Consider the following 14,348-nt stretch of genomic DNA (forward strand, 5'->3'; position numbering starts at 1 on the left):
GTGACGGTCACCACTCTACTCAAAGAAGGGAAGACGTTTCCCTTCTTTGACACAAATTACCAAGCACTTCCTGGTTTTTTTTTCTTTTTTCACATAAAAGCTCACTTATGAAGGTTTGACTGCAGTGAATGTTCTTTAAGATGTACTGAGGGTCATGTTTTAGTTTAAAACATTTTAACACATAACTTTTAAATTGGAGGGTAAAAAAGGATTAAAATGAAGTGTGTTTCAGTCATTTAAAAACACTTCCTGTCACTGTGGCAGTGACATCATGCAGTTTGTGTTTTGACCTCCAGAGGACCACAAATCAGTACAGACAGAGATCTATTCAAACTTTGCTGCCATCAGTAATAATTCTTCAAATATAATCATCAGTGTTTGAGCAGTTATGATATCAGGGATAATCTAGACATGTGTGGCAATACTGAAAATGTCACATCATGTGATCCACTCTCAGTCAGCACTTTCATTCATGACTCCAACATGTTGAAATGAGCTTTGAAGAAACGTCGGTTTAGTGCTGAAATATTCAAACGCTGCATGAAGAACAACAATGCATGTGTGTGTTTCAAACAGGAAAACAAGCAGAAATAAAACACGGCCTGCCAGCAGACAGTGTTTCGATTCTCCTGGGTGTCCTCAAACGCCTCTTTCCTTCCTGCTCAAATTTACTTTCACTTTCCTGAACTTCGTGGAGTGGAGCTTGTTGTTGGTGTGTGTGTTTGAAGAAACTGTAAGTTTGCTTTGTTTCCTCTTTTAACAGTTTGTCTTAAGGAATTTTACTGTATGTTCAGCTCATGTTTGATTTCTTATCAGAACAAACTGTTTTTTTGCAAACTGTGTTTTCTCCATTAAAGTCAGTCTGTAATGGTTTTCAACGAGGCCGAGTGTGTCCGCCATTTTCTCTCTGTGTGTATATAGGTCTGTCTCAATATGCGTACTTGAGAATTGAGAAAGTTCGTAAGTGTGAATCAGACCAAACGCACTAAATGTGGTCTGAGCTCGGCCAGAGAGAGTAGTTCCGATGTTTATATTTACATGGACAGCAGGAGAGAGAGAGGGAGCAGACTTTGTAAATTAATATTTTGTATAAATGTGTGTTAGATGCATATTCAACATGTCGGTCGTAAAAATACTGCGTCACAAACTGTTGGCTCCGCACCAACGGGGACAAGTGTTACAAAACAACAAAATATATTGTAGTTTACTAAAACTAAACTCATAAATAAACAATCACTGAGATCATTTAAAGATATGTATGTAGCTGCCACAATGGTAATGCGAAGTTTTCACCCTGTAGCTCTTTGTGTCAGATACAGCAGGAACTTTTTAAAGTGTTGTTTAAAGCAAACATAGCTTCGATTCAGCAGGTCGGTTAAAAAGTATCATGAACTGATGACTCTACGCCAACAGACCGTTCACACTGAAACAAAAATGTAGGATAAAACAGTGTTTACATTTCTCAGCCTGAACAAATTAATTATAGTATTACATTTAAAATAGTCTGTTAATAAATCAGAACATCTAATGATGCATCAGTCACAATTTTTATATTAATAGTTTAAGTCAGACACAAAGCTGTGCCGTTAAAAAAAATTCTTGATGATATCTATATCTATCTATTATATTACAATTATATATATTTATATATATAATTGTATATATTTTTTTTTTTTCAGGCAATTTTTGTTTTTTGTTTTGTGTATTTTATGTTCAATATAGGTATTTGTTGTGCCTGAAAATGAAAAAATAAATGAAATGAAATGAATGAAATATATACATAATTATAATATTATTTAAATACACACACATATATGAATACTAGGGGTGCAATGATACACAAAATTCACGGTTTGATATTTTTTAAATACAAAAACAATGTTCATGCCTTTTTAATTTGTCATTTATTAAAATTATAAATATATATTTTAACTCAAAAGTACAGGTTTTAAATTTAATGTTGCTGAAACAACAAAGTAATAAAAAAAAAATCTATCTGATGGAGAAATCACTCATCTTTGGAAAAGAGTTTATTACAGAGAAACATATGGCTCTTTCCAAAATAAAAGCTATACTATACGCTTCTTGTGGGCTATATTCTCACCAGCATATTAAACATATCAGGTCCCCATAAGGAGAATCATGTGCTAACGGCTGTCTATATGACTCGGGTAAAGTTTGTAGCATGCATGCTTGTTGTTTTTGTCTGCTTCCACTTGTCTTTGCACTAGGATGATGTCGGAGTAAATGTGCAGTCATATTCGTTGTGTTCCCACTAGTGCTGTCAGCGTTAATCTGAAATGACGTTAACACCACAACATGGCAAATCTCCGTTAACGAGCTACCACGGATCGCCCTATGCGTGGGGCTGGACGGCCAACACGTTAACGAGCTAACACACTACTTCCCACCCATGTAATTGAGCATTGCATGGCACATCCAACATACTGTTTTACTTTTGTCCACGACGTGCTTACCTTCAGGGTCATACTTCACATGAAAACCAAAATAGTTCCAAATGCCAGATCTGAATGAGAGTGGGGGAGGTTCAATTTGCCATGTTGCAAGGAGAGCTTAACTTCTGTCTCGCTAGCTTGCCCTGCGCTCAGTGAATCTGCGTTCGACTACTCCGCCTAGGCTGCACTGTCGAGCGCAGATCCACTGAGCGCTCAACACAGACAGCATCGTCAGAAGGAAAGTTGATAAAATAAATAAAAAATTTTGTAATGTTCGATACATATGCATACCGAACCGAAAGCCCTGTATCGAACGGTTAAATATCGATACGAGTATTGTTGCACCCCTACTATATATATATATATATATATATATATATATATATATATAAAACACCCAGCACGCCCCTGCGGGCGGTTTATCCTTCAAGCTCGGGTCCTCTACCAGAGGCCTGGGAGCTTGAGGGTCCTGCGCAGTATCTTAGCTGTTCCCAGGACTGCGCTCTTCTGGACAGAGATCTCCGATGTTGTTCCCGGGATCTGCTGGAGCCACTCGCCTCTGGAGGAGGGAGGGAAGGAAAATAACGAGGGTGGGATTAAGTGGATTGTGTTTTAAATAGATCGCTTTATTGAAGTGATTTTTATTGGTCTTATTGGTCTCTTTTAACTTTTTTCTTATATATATACACATATATATATATATATATATATATATATATATATACACATATATATATATATATATATATATATATATATATATATATGATATTGTACATGTTTGTTTGTGCAAAATTGTTTATTTGTTCTGTTTCACAATAAAATATATATATATATATATATATATATATATATATATATATATGATATTGTACTAAGGTAAACTGTTTTCTCTCACTGTAGTGAATATGAACTCAAACTTTGATTTTTAACAAATTAAACTTTATGGTGACGTGTAGGATGAACAGTTACTTTGACATTCGATTACAAATGAGTTTCAGAGTTTTGAACCAGTTTGGATCACTTTGAGTAGAAAAGGAGGTACTTGTATCAATACCAAATAGGGCTGCCACAAACGATTATTTTGATAGTCGACTAGTCACCGATTATTTTTGCGATTAGTCGACTAATCAGATCATGCATCCATTGGACGTAAAACATACAGCTTATTGCACCAGCAGCATCTGCTCTTATATAACTATCATTATCTTACAGCTTTAAGTGTTTAAGGTATGTGCTGACTAAAAATAAAGACAAGATGATAGTTTATTAAATTTTAATGAAATTTGCAGATTGTTTCGGTGGAGTTTAATAAACTCAGCTGCGTGCTCCTTGCTATCTAAAATATAACAGGACACCGGAGTATATTCTCGAGCATCTCACACTTCTGATAATCAGCTATCTGCTTGATGTTTTTTTCAGCTGTGTAAAAACTATAACTTTAATCTCAGCTAAACCGATTTACTCAGGAACAAATAAAACACTAAAAAAAGCCAAACAATATAATTTTTAAGTTATATATCATGTTTAACCTGAGTAGCGAAAGACGGCGGTGGGTTTGAAAATGATTTTCCGGGAATCTGGTGTTCTCACCGGCTCTAGTGAGCCTTGCCCCCGGCTAGCTATTGAGCTGGTGGGTAACAGACGTCTCCGAAAACGTCGGAGCACTTTTGAAAATATGTGGTGTCTTGATAAACTGAGCAGATATTTGAGGTTTACACAGCTACATTCTCGCCTGAAAACGTGTTAAACGTTTATTTTGTGACGTTTATTTTGCGCTATGAATTCTGGGACAGAGCTTCTTCTTCGGGGTTTAACGGCAGCTGACCTCCTTGTACATGCAGTGCTGCCATCTTCATTTTCAGTCCGTTATTACACTCTTAAATCCTACTACTTATTCCTTCGTCTTTTGGGATCTTACAAAGCTTCACGTGACGCGTCGACTATTAAATTAGTCGTCGACGATTTTGATAGTTGACATAATCGTGACTAGTCAACTAATAGCCAAGTGTTGATTTTAATACTGATGCATTTTTCAGGGATGTTTAGTGGTAATTAAGAATTTGAAGAAAAATACAAAGGAGGCCTGCTTGTTTTTTACTTTCTTGCGATTACCCTAATAAGGATTGTTTTATCCCTTTATGTTCTCAGTCCTTCTGAATGTGATTCCTCATCTTCAAACATGAGTCTTTCAACTCCGCAGGTTGTGACAGTTTTACTTTGCTGTGTTAAAATCCCAGGATCAGAAACATGTGAGGCTCCACTCTGAGATCCACAACCAGATCATGTCTGTTAGATTTTGTCTGGATCTGAAAGCTAAAATCAGATTTGAAACCAGTTAACTGAAATAGCTGTTCACATTTCATTCACACAGACATCAGAATCAAACACACAAAAATCCCAAATCTGCTGCTGATGTTAAAGCGTGTTTTCCGTGTCTGAGGACAGAGAGCTGCTGAACATGTTGCCATGTTAGTATCTGGAGTATCCATGGAGAAATCTGGTGAATCTGGTTCAGGGAAATGAGTAGAGTAATTTCCAAACAGATAAATTCTGCGGGGATGTTTGTTCTAAATGAAATAGAAGATTGAAAGGGTTATTTTCGAACTTTGAATCATATAAAATTATTCCTGTAGTCCCAGAATAAAAATAAGTTTTTAACGTTTAAATGTCAGCATATTTGAGTGAAAAACTCTAGTTTGTTTCTCTAACATATTTAAAAATGCCTCAGTTGACCACATATATCCTGCTCAACTAGAGCTGTGAGCATCTAGAGCATGGCTGGTGGTCCACAGTAACTGCTGTCAGACTGACACATCTGTTTGACCACAAGCAGTTATGATGTCAGCAGCTGTTGGAGGTTGGGGGTCTTTATAATTACAGTGCAGGTTTGATGCATAGCTGTAGTAAAGAACTGAATTAAACCTGTTGGATTTTGTCTGATTAAAAATCCTTTGTTACAAATATTGGATCTGCTTCAATAGGAAGTAATTATGACAACAACACAAAGGTTGTTAGATTCTTTATTCATGCTGACTTAATTAGATGAAACAAAACTATTATATTAAATTACTGAAAACATTAACAGACAATTAGACATGAATTATCAGGTACATCAGCAGGCGAAGAGACAGAAGAAATGTGTTGTGTTAGAAATAAATCAAACATTGATGAATGTAGTACTTTCCAAATATGTTTTAATCAGGTTTAATTAAAAAATATATAATTAATTTTATATAGTGTATTTACATATAATAATACCAAATAACAGTTATTGGTTTCTGTTTGTGCACAGACATGATAAAGCACACATGTCTGTCTCCCTCTCTGTGTCCAGCTTTTTGATCTCAGCTGTCCCTCTGATAGACTCATTTGTAATTGTGTCTCTCCCAATGAAAATCTTACCATCTTTATCTCTGCCACCTCTCGCTTTTTTGCAGAGGGGAGACAGTACTGAACAAAGCGCTGTAACTCCCAGAGGTGTGGACTCGAGTCACATGACTTGGACTTGAGTCAGACTCGAGTCATTAATTTTATGACTTTAGACTTGACTTGAAAAAATGTTCTAAGACTTGTGACTTGACTTGGACTTTTACACCAGTGACCTGGGACTTGAATTGGACTTGAACTGGTTAACTTGAAAAGATTTGATATTTCACCCCAAATCTAAAATTTAAGACGCATATTATATAGAAAGTGTGCACCATTAATTCAATTCATTCGTTCATTTATTCCAACCACACTCCGTACGTATGTGTGCATGAGCTGTAGCACAGCCAATCAAATTAACCAGAGTTTTTTAAGAAGAAAAAAAAACGCTCAAAAATGCTGCAAGGAGTTCTTTTTTTCAGGTACATAAACTATGAAGTAGCCAACAAAAAAACCCGAAATGCAATATGCAAAACATGCAAGAAGAGAATCACAGACAGAGATGGAACAACTTCCAACTTTGTCCGACAGTTGAAGTTGCATAAAGAACGGTAGGTGGTGCTTCTCTTTTGCTACGATGAGATAGCTGACTTCATCTAACTTTGTGATGTCAACTAGCTTTAATGTGTATGATATTTTTGTCATGCGATTTTAAAGCCGGTCCTACAAGCGCATCCAAGAATAACATGCAGCTTATCTCAGAACTGTCGGTGAAAATTATTCTTGGAGCTAAGTTTAATTGAGCTGCATTTTATAGAGGTGCAATTTCACAATTTGTGTATATTTTCTAAGTTCACTATTTTGTCATGTGTTGAGAAAAACACAGATTTAAAAATTACATGGTCTAATATTTACATTTAGCGTATAACTGCAACATTCTTTTTTCGTTTTTTTTTTTTTTTTAAAGACTCGAAAGGACTTGAAATTCAAAGTTTCAGACTTGTGACTTTATTCGGACTTTTAAACCAGTCACTTGAGACTTGACTCTGACTTGCCTGACATTACTTGAGACTTGACTTGTGACTTGAGGATAAAGACTTGGGACTTACTTGAGACTTGCAAAACAATGACTTGGTCCCACCTCTGGTAACTCCCCCCCCAATTTAAATGAAAACTACACAGACAAATAAAAATAGCCAACAACAGAAAATAAACTCTTGTTGTGGAAATCTGCCTTCTCCACCTTCCTTTTATTTATATTCCTTTTTTATGGCAGCTTCCTCTGCCTCACACTGCTGTCTGACTGCATGTAGCTGAAACTGAGATGAAGCAGGAAAGAAGCAGCTGATATTTGGACAGCACACATGAGAGAAAGGAGGATTTCAGTTGATGTGCACATGAATGATTTGTGTTTCCTCGGCAGGTGTAGGTAGAAAGTGTGTGTGAGCTGATGTGGATGTGAATTCAGCAGCATGGATCAATGTGCGGGCAGAGAGGAGGGAGTCCCTCCCTCTGAAACTAGTCTGTGTGGGGAACATGAGAGCCAAACCAAAGCTCAGAGGTGAGATGACCATCTCTAACTGTCCATGACTTTTCTCCATGTCACAGCTCAGCACTCACATTACTGCTCCATTATTATTCACAGGAACCAACCTGGACCTCCAACCAGCTCTGTGTCCTTAAAGAGTGACCGGTCTATAGGGAATCCCATTAATTTTACAGTCCAGCCTCTGTCTGCTGCAGAGAGGTGAGCTGTTAGTAACATGAACTCTTTGATTTAACTGCTTGATGATGCTGGATATAAACTGAAGTGCAAACATGTAATTCCCTAAATCCCATTTAAACTGTCTCTATAAATGAACATTTATAGAGACACTGCATGCACAAAGGCTAATGTGCATCATAGAGCTCTGATCTAAAACACAGTGGTAGATTTAACTCTTTCTCTGAAGCTGGTTTTAAGAAAAAAAAATACGACCTTGTTTTCTGCTTAGCCGTCACACAAGAATTTACATCCCTGATAAACAGAAGGAGTCTCACTATCTGTTTATCTCCCATTACAATGGCCTCACTATGTGTGTAGAGCATAAGGCCCATCTGTAGTGCACAGGCATACATTTAAGTGAGAAAGTGACATTACTATTACTAATGTGATATGATTAAAATATGTGATTAATACATGAGAAAAGAAATCTGCCACCACATCCCACCCTTTTTATTCAACCCCATTAGAATCACATTAAAACAAACATGGAGATTTCTTTTCTAACTACTGTACATCAACACTATTGCATATCCAAAGAATTCACAATGTGCATCCTCCCTATAGAAAAACAATTCACACCTTTATGGTCATCTTCACTCTCACTATCATCCTCTCTTCATTTGAGTCTCCACCCTTTGTTCAAAGGAATGAACGTTATAAAAGAAAACACAAAATATGAGATCATATACAGAAAATAAAACGGCATCAGTTGTTCATCTGCAAAAGATAATTTCAACTTTAGTTACATCAAGGTGTTCATTCATGAGAACCTGTTGTTAAGATAAGGAAATCCTTCAGTGTGAGACATATTTCTCCACTTTCTCCACTCCACTCAACTGGCAGAATCAGCCTAGTACTAAAACAAAACCCACAAATCTGCCAGAAAAGTTTTGCTTTCTGAAGTGACATTCTGGTGGAACAATATGTTGTAGGGATTAGAACCTGCCATGCAGTGCTGCAGTCACTGCTTCTGGCTTTGATTAATAACTGATGCTTACTTTGTCTGAAATCAGATTTAAGAGTCACTACCTCTGTTCATTTTCCCCACATCATATTTACTGGTTGCCCACAATGCTCCAGAATGTCATGTTATGTCAATTCTGGGGAGTCGGGGGTCCACAGGCATACTTCCACCTGCTAAATACACAGAGGAATTTTTCTTTTTAGTTAGCAGCTGCACATTTCACACAACACTAATGTTCATCATTAAGCACTAAACACTTAATTCAGTTTATTTTGAAAAGTCTTAACAGGATCTTGAACTTTATTGTGAAAGGTTTATGTGGAACAAGTGGACACGCGGTGGTTTTTACCGTCTTTATTGCTAACGGCAATGCATAAAAACAAACGTGTGTCATCTGTAGTGTGGTTATATTAAATGTAAGAGAAAGAGAGAACTTTAAGAAATTAATATAGCCACTACAGTGACCATCAAAATAATGAAAAAATATTGCCGTAAACAGTTTATTTTGCGACACCACGAAACAAACGACAGCGTAAAATGAAACGATAGACGTTTTTATATCGTCGTCCGATATATATCGTTATATCAAACAGCCCTACCTCTTCTCATGATTCATCCCACACATATCAGCCGATTTAACTATTTTCTTTGTTGACATCCCTCTTTCTCTCACACAACATATACTTCACACATTTGGAGTTTTCACCCAGACCACCACTAGGGACACAACCTTCCCAAGGCTCCTATAGCTTTGGTACAAAGTGCTAAAAACCATAAACCCAAACACAGAAGAGTCCTTCCCTGGGAGAGAAGAGTCCCCAAATCAAAAAAAGCTCACCAATGCAGATTCTTTTTCCCAGTACTTTCAAAATGGTTCGTTAACTTCCCGCATGTGTGAGTTGCTGAAGGCTTCTCGTGGTTCCCCCTTTTTTGAAAACGAAACAATGGTGGGACTGGGTTAATTCTTACCTCTCAGACAGATCCTTTTCTGTTGTGATGGAAGGATACTCTTCCTCTTTTGCCCCGCTCTGTTGTGGTGTGCCCCAGGGGTCTGTATTGGGCCCTTTATTGTTCTCTTTGTACATGCTACCCTTGGATTCCATATTTGAAAAATACAATATTTCTTATCATTGTTACACAGATGACATTCCGATTTATTGTCAACTGACTGATGATCTGTCATTGTCACTGAACTCCTTGTTCGATTGCCTGAGAGAGGTCAAAGATTATTATGGTGTTCGATAGCCATATCCCTCGAGACTAGCTAGTTGCCCTACTGGGGACCATTCTAAATTCTCTCTCTGATTCTATAAATAAACTAGGTGTCTATTTGGATAGCTCCTTTAAGCTCGATAAGCAAGTGTCTTCTGTAGTTAAATCTGGCTTCTTTCAATCTCTACTTTTGTAAGCAGTAACTGTTGAATGTAACAGGAATGTATATCCCAGATATCAGTTGGAGACAGTAGAAGCTTCAATTTTCTTGGTTTTTCAGCTCAGGATATAAGCCAGGAGACTAGCTATTTTCTTCCCACACAGTATGAACAGCTAAATAAGCTAAATATAGAGTCACAATTAAATTATATCGATCGGGTAAACTGAATATATATGGGTTTTTTATTTGTTTCTCTCAAGGGACAGATTTAATTTGAGCTAATTCTTCATGATTCCCTCCACAGAGTAGACCAGGAGAGCTCAGAGGTTCCCAGTGGTCAGTCTGCCCAGCAGCATCAAACAGACCTGGACTCTATATTTATGGTCTGTACATGTTCAAGAACTACTTTTATAACTATTCTGTTCACAGTCATCTCCATGCTGCTCTTTATAGGCCAGTAGATTGTTAGAATAGAATAGAATTCAACTTTATTGTCATTGCACATGCACAGGTACAGGGCAACGAAATGCAGTTTGCATCCATCCAGAAGTGCTTAGTGATATAGATATATTACAATATATATTAGCAATAATATAGATATGTAAGTATATTACAGAAATGGGTCTATTATGTTATAATGTACACGGTATGAAGTATGTTGTGAATATTCTATAACTATAAGTATGTACAGGCTGTAGTGAGTACAAGCTATGTACAGGATATGGACAGGATATAAATATGAAAAACTATACAGAATATGAAATAAATAACTTTACAGGAATCTGAGATATACAGCTATACAGAAATGGTTGGTGGTCTGGCGTCACGTCTGCTTTGGTTGTGGTTGTGGGGTTCCCTCGCTCAAAACGAGCATAAAAGTTGTTGAGCTCGTTGAGGAAGGAGACATCAGAGGATGCGGGGGAGGGTTTGGTGGTCCTGTAGTCTGTAATGGTCTGGAGTCCTTGCCACATGCGTCGGGTTAGTGTGTCCAACATGGATCTGATGTTTGGCTCCATGGATCATTCATAAAGTATTCTGTTCCAGCTGCTGGAGGACAACATCATCTCTTTTGTGAAGAACGAGCTGAAGAAGATCCAGAAGGTTCTGAGTCCAGATTGCCCAGAATGCTTAGAGAGTAAGAGGGAGGATGATGAGCAGAGGAGGAGCAGCAGAGAGGCATTTGTTAAGATTACAATGGACTTCCTGAGGAGAATGAAGCAAGAGGAGCTGGCTGACCGTCTGCAGAGAAGTAAGAGGATTTATTTAAAGATTTAATCTGCTGGATAAATGGGACACTTTTGTCTCAACCGATGGACCAGTGTGTTTAGTCATTTCTCAGTGGGTCAGAGTTTGTCATCAGCATTTTGTAAAATCTGATTGTTGAAGGTCTATTTTTTATTATTGTTATTTAGAACATCCCTCTGCTGTTTGTCATCGTAAACATAAATCGACTCTGAAGAAGAAGTTCCAGTGTGTGTTTGAGGGGATCGCTAAAGCAGGAAACCCGAACATTCTGAATCATATCTACACAGAGCTCTACATCACAGAGGGAGGGACTGCTGAGGTTAATGATGAACATGAGGTCAGACAGATTGAAACAGCATCCAGGAAACCAGCCAGACCAAAAACAACAATCAGACAAGAAGACATCTTTAGAGCCTCACCTGGAAGAAATAAATCAATCAGAAGAGTGCTGACAAAGGGAGTTGCTGGCATTGGGAAAACAGTCTTAACACAGAAATACACCCTCGACTGGGCTGAAGACAAAGCCAACCAGGACATCCAGTTCGTATTTCCATTCACTTTCAGAGAACTGAATGTGCTGAAAGAGGAAAAGTTCAGCTTGGTGGAACTTGTTCATCACTTCTTTACTGAAACCAAAGAAGCTGGAATCTGCAGCTTTGAAGACTTCCAGATTGTGTTCATCTTTGATGGTCTGGATGAGTGTCGACTTCCTCTGGACTTCTCCAAAACCACAATCCTAACTGACCCTAGAAAGTCCACCTCAGTGGATGTGCTGCTGATAAACCTCATCAGGGGGAAACTGCTTCCCTCTGCTCACCTCTGGATAACCACACGACCTGCAGCAGCCAATCAGATACCATCTGAGTGTGTTGACATGGTGACAGATGTCAGAGGGTTTACTGACCCACAGAAGGAGGAGTACTTCAGGAAGAGATTCAGAGATGAGGAGCAGGCCAGCAGGATCATCTCCCACATCAAGACATCACGAAGCCTCCACATCATGTGTCACATCCCAGTCTTTTGCTGGATCACTGCTACAGTTCTGGAGGATGTGCTGAAAACCAGAGAGGGAGGACAGCTGCCCAAGACCCTGACTGAGATGTACATCCACTTCCTGGTGGTTCAGGCCAAAGTGAAGAAGGTCAAGTATGATGGAGGAGCTGAGACAGATCCACACTGGAGTCCAGAGAGCAGGAAGATGATTGAGTCCCTGGGAAAGCTGGCTTTTGATCAGCTGCAGAAAGGAAACCTGATCTTCTATGAATCTGACCTGACAGAGTGTGGCATCGATATCAAAGGAGCCTCAGTCTACTCAGGAGTGTTCACACAGATCTTTAAAGAGGAGGGAGGACTGTACCAGGACAAGGTGTACTGCTTCATCCATCTGAGTGTTCAGGAGTTTCTGGCTGCTCTTTATGTCCATCTGACTTTCATAAACTCTGGACTCAATCTGCTGGAAGAGAAACAAACAACCTCCCAGAAGTCTGAAACAAAAGAATCGGCAGTAAAATACTTCTACCAGAGTGGTGTGAACAAGGCTTTACAGAGTGCAAATGGACATCTGGACTTGTTCCTCCGCTTCCTCATGGGTCTTTCACTGCAGACCAATAAGACTCTACTACGAGGTCTGCTGACACAGACAGGAAGTAGCTCCCAGGCCAATCAGGAAACAGTCCAGTACATCAAGAAGAAGCTTAATGAGAATCTGTCTGCAGAGAAAAGCATCAATCTGCTCCACTGTCTGAATGAACTGAATGATTGTTCTCTAGTGGAGGAGATCCAACAGTCCCTTAGATCAGGAAGTCTCTCCAAATACTGGTCTCCCGCCGAGTGGTCTGCTCTGGTCTTCATCTTACTGTCATCAGAAAAAGATCTGGATGTGTTTGATCTGAAGAAATACTGTGCTTCAGAAGAGGCTCTTCTGAGGCTACTGCCAGTGGTCAAAGCTTCTAACAAAGCTCTGTAAGTAAATATCTAATCATTTGTTCTTTTTTAAAATGTTTATTCTATTTAACAAAAAGAACGTCTGCAGAGTTCAAAATCGTAAACAGTGCAATGGGTGCTGGCATGTGAAAAAACTGAAATTTTGATATGAGACAGAAGTATATGACACTTTTCTTTTATATGTAGCAACAGAAATTGCCAGTGTTTCTGAAATATTAGGTACAATACAGTCACACTCTATAGTGCAGTGATTCTCAAACTGTGGTACTCTCTGGCTCTCTCTGGTTGTATGCTGGAAATGTCAAATCTTTTTTAAGATTAAATAATATAACATTGTGGAGGTATGCAAAGACAACACGAGAGTTCCCAAGGCTCTTCTGGGAGCCGGAGTTGACCAGAAAATGTCTCCCTGAGCGTGAGTCCTCTATGAAGAGAAGCCTTTCCTTATCAGAAGCGGTTGTGGCTGCTGCAGAGCGCTTCCAGGCTCGTTTCCCTGGGCCTTAAAACTGCGAAGGCGGCATGGTGGTGTTGCTAAAAACAAAGCCCCTTTTCGTGGTGCCACGATCCCAGCCACCATTGATAAGTCTGAGGTCCCCGGGAGAATCGGTGGGGGCATGGGAGATGCCATCGGCGAGTCGGGAACTATCGTCTGAATGACAAAGCTCCTCGTAGCCTGGAGAATGTGATCTGCTTCTTCTGCGAGTGAGCAGTAATCCTTCGGCCTGCAGCGTGGAGTTGGTGAGGCCAGCTTACACCGACAACTGTCGGAGGAAGACGTGGGTGAAGAGGAATCCACCGTCATCCATTCCTAGCAACATGCTCTCCATGAGCTCAAGATAGAGAGGAGTTTCTCAGCCCGCTCTGCGGGAGAGGGAGTAGCGCCTTCATAGCGGTATATTTCCCTCGGGATCCCGGGAGAGAGTCATTGCACAGCGGGTGGACAGTGGATGCAGCAAGGTCATCACATGATGGTATTTCATGTCGTCGGCTGAAACGCCACGGAGAGCAAACTGAGCTTTGACGTACACGAACTACGAAGGAGGGTCGTGGAGACAAAAATCCGGCAGCTTAGATAACAAAGTTATTCTAAGAACTCAGAGCTGAGGTTCCCCTTTTCTAAGTCTGCATGTTCTTATAAAAGAGGAAGCTGTTAGTTGTTTATCACACAAGAGTTCATGTCAAAAGTCACGTAGACATTTGCTTAGTGATCAATAAAAGAACACATTTCATGAA

General features: G+C 39.2%; 1 protein-coding gene across 2 annotated transcripts in view; it reads left to right on the forward strand.

Moving 5' to 3' along the window:
* The first annotated feature begins 636 nt into the window (after nt 1–636).
* LOC113018017 (protein NLRC3-like) overlaps nt 637–14,348 on the forward strand; it is a 30,573-nt gene continuing 16,861 nt past the window's right edge. For both annotated transcript variants that reach the window (XM_026161084.2, XM_080299023.1), the window contains exons 1-6: nt 637–733; nt 7,249–7,386; nt 7,471–7,572; nt 10,231–10,309; nt 10,971–11,175; nt 11,339–13,133. In XM_026161084.2, coding sequence (XP_026016869.2) covers nt 7,298–7,386; nt 7,471–7,572; nt 10,231–10,309; nt 10,971–11,175; nt 11,339–13,133 — 2,270 coding nt within the window. In that variant the 5' untranslated portion in view covers nt 637–733; nt 7,249–7,297. The remainder of the gene's footprint in view (nt 734–7,248; nt 7,387–7,470; nt 7,573–10,230; nt 10,310–10,970; nt 11,176–11,338; nt 13,134–14,348) is intronic.

The sequence above is a fragment of the Astatotilapia calliptera genome, chromosome 3 (assembly GCF_964374335.1).
Source record: "Astatotilapia calliptera chromosome 3, fAstCal68.1, whole genome shotgun sequence".
Taxonomy (NCBI): Eukaryota; Metazoa; Chordata; class Actinopteri; order Cichliformes; family Cichlidae; genus Astatotilapia; species Astatotilapia calliptera.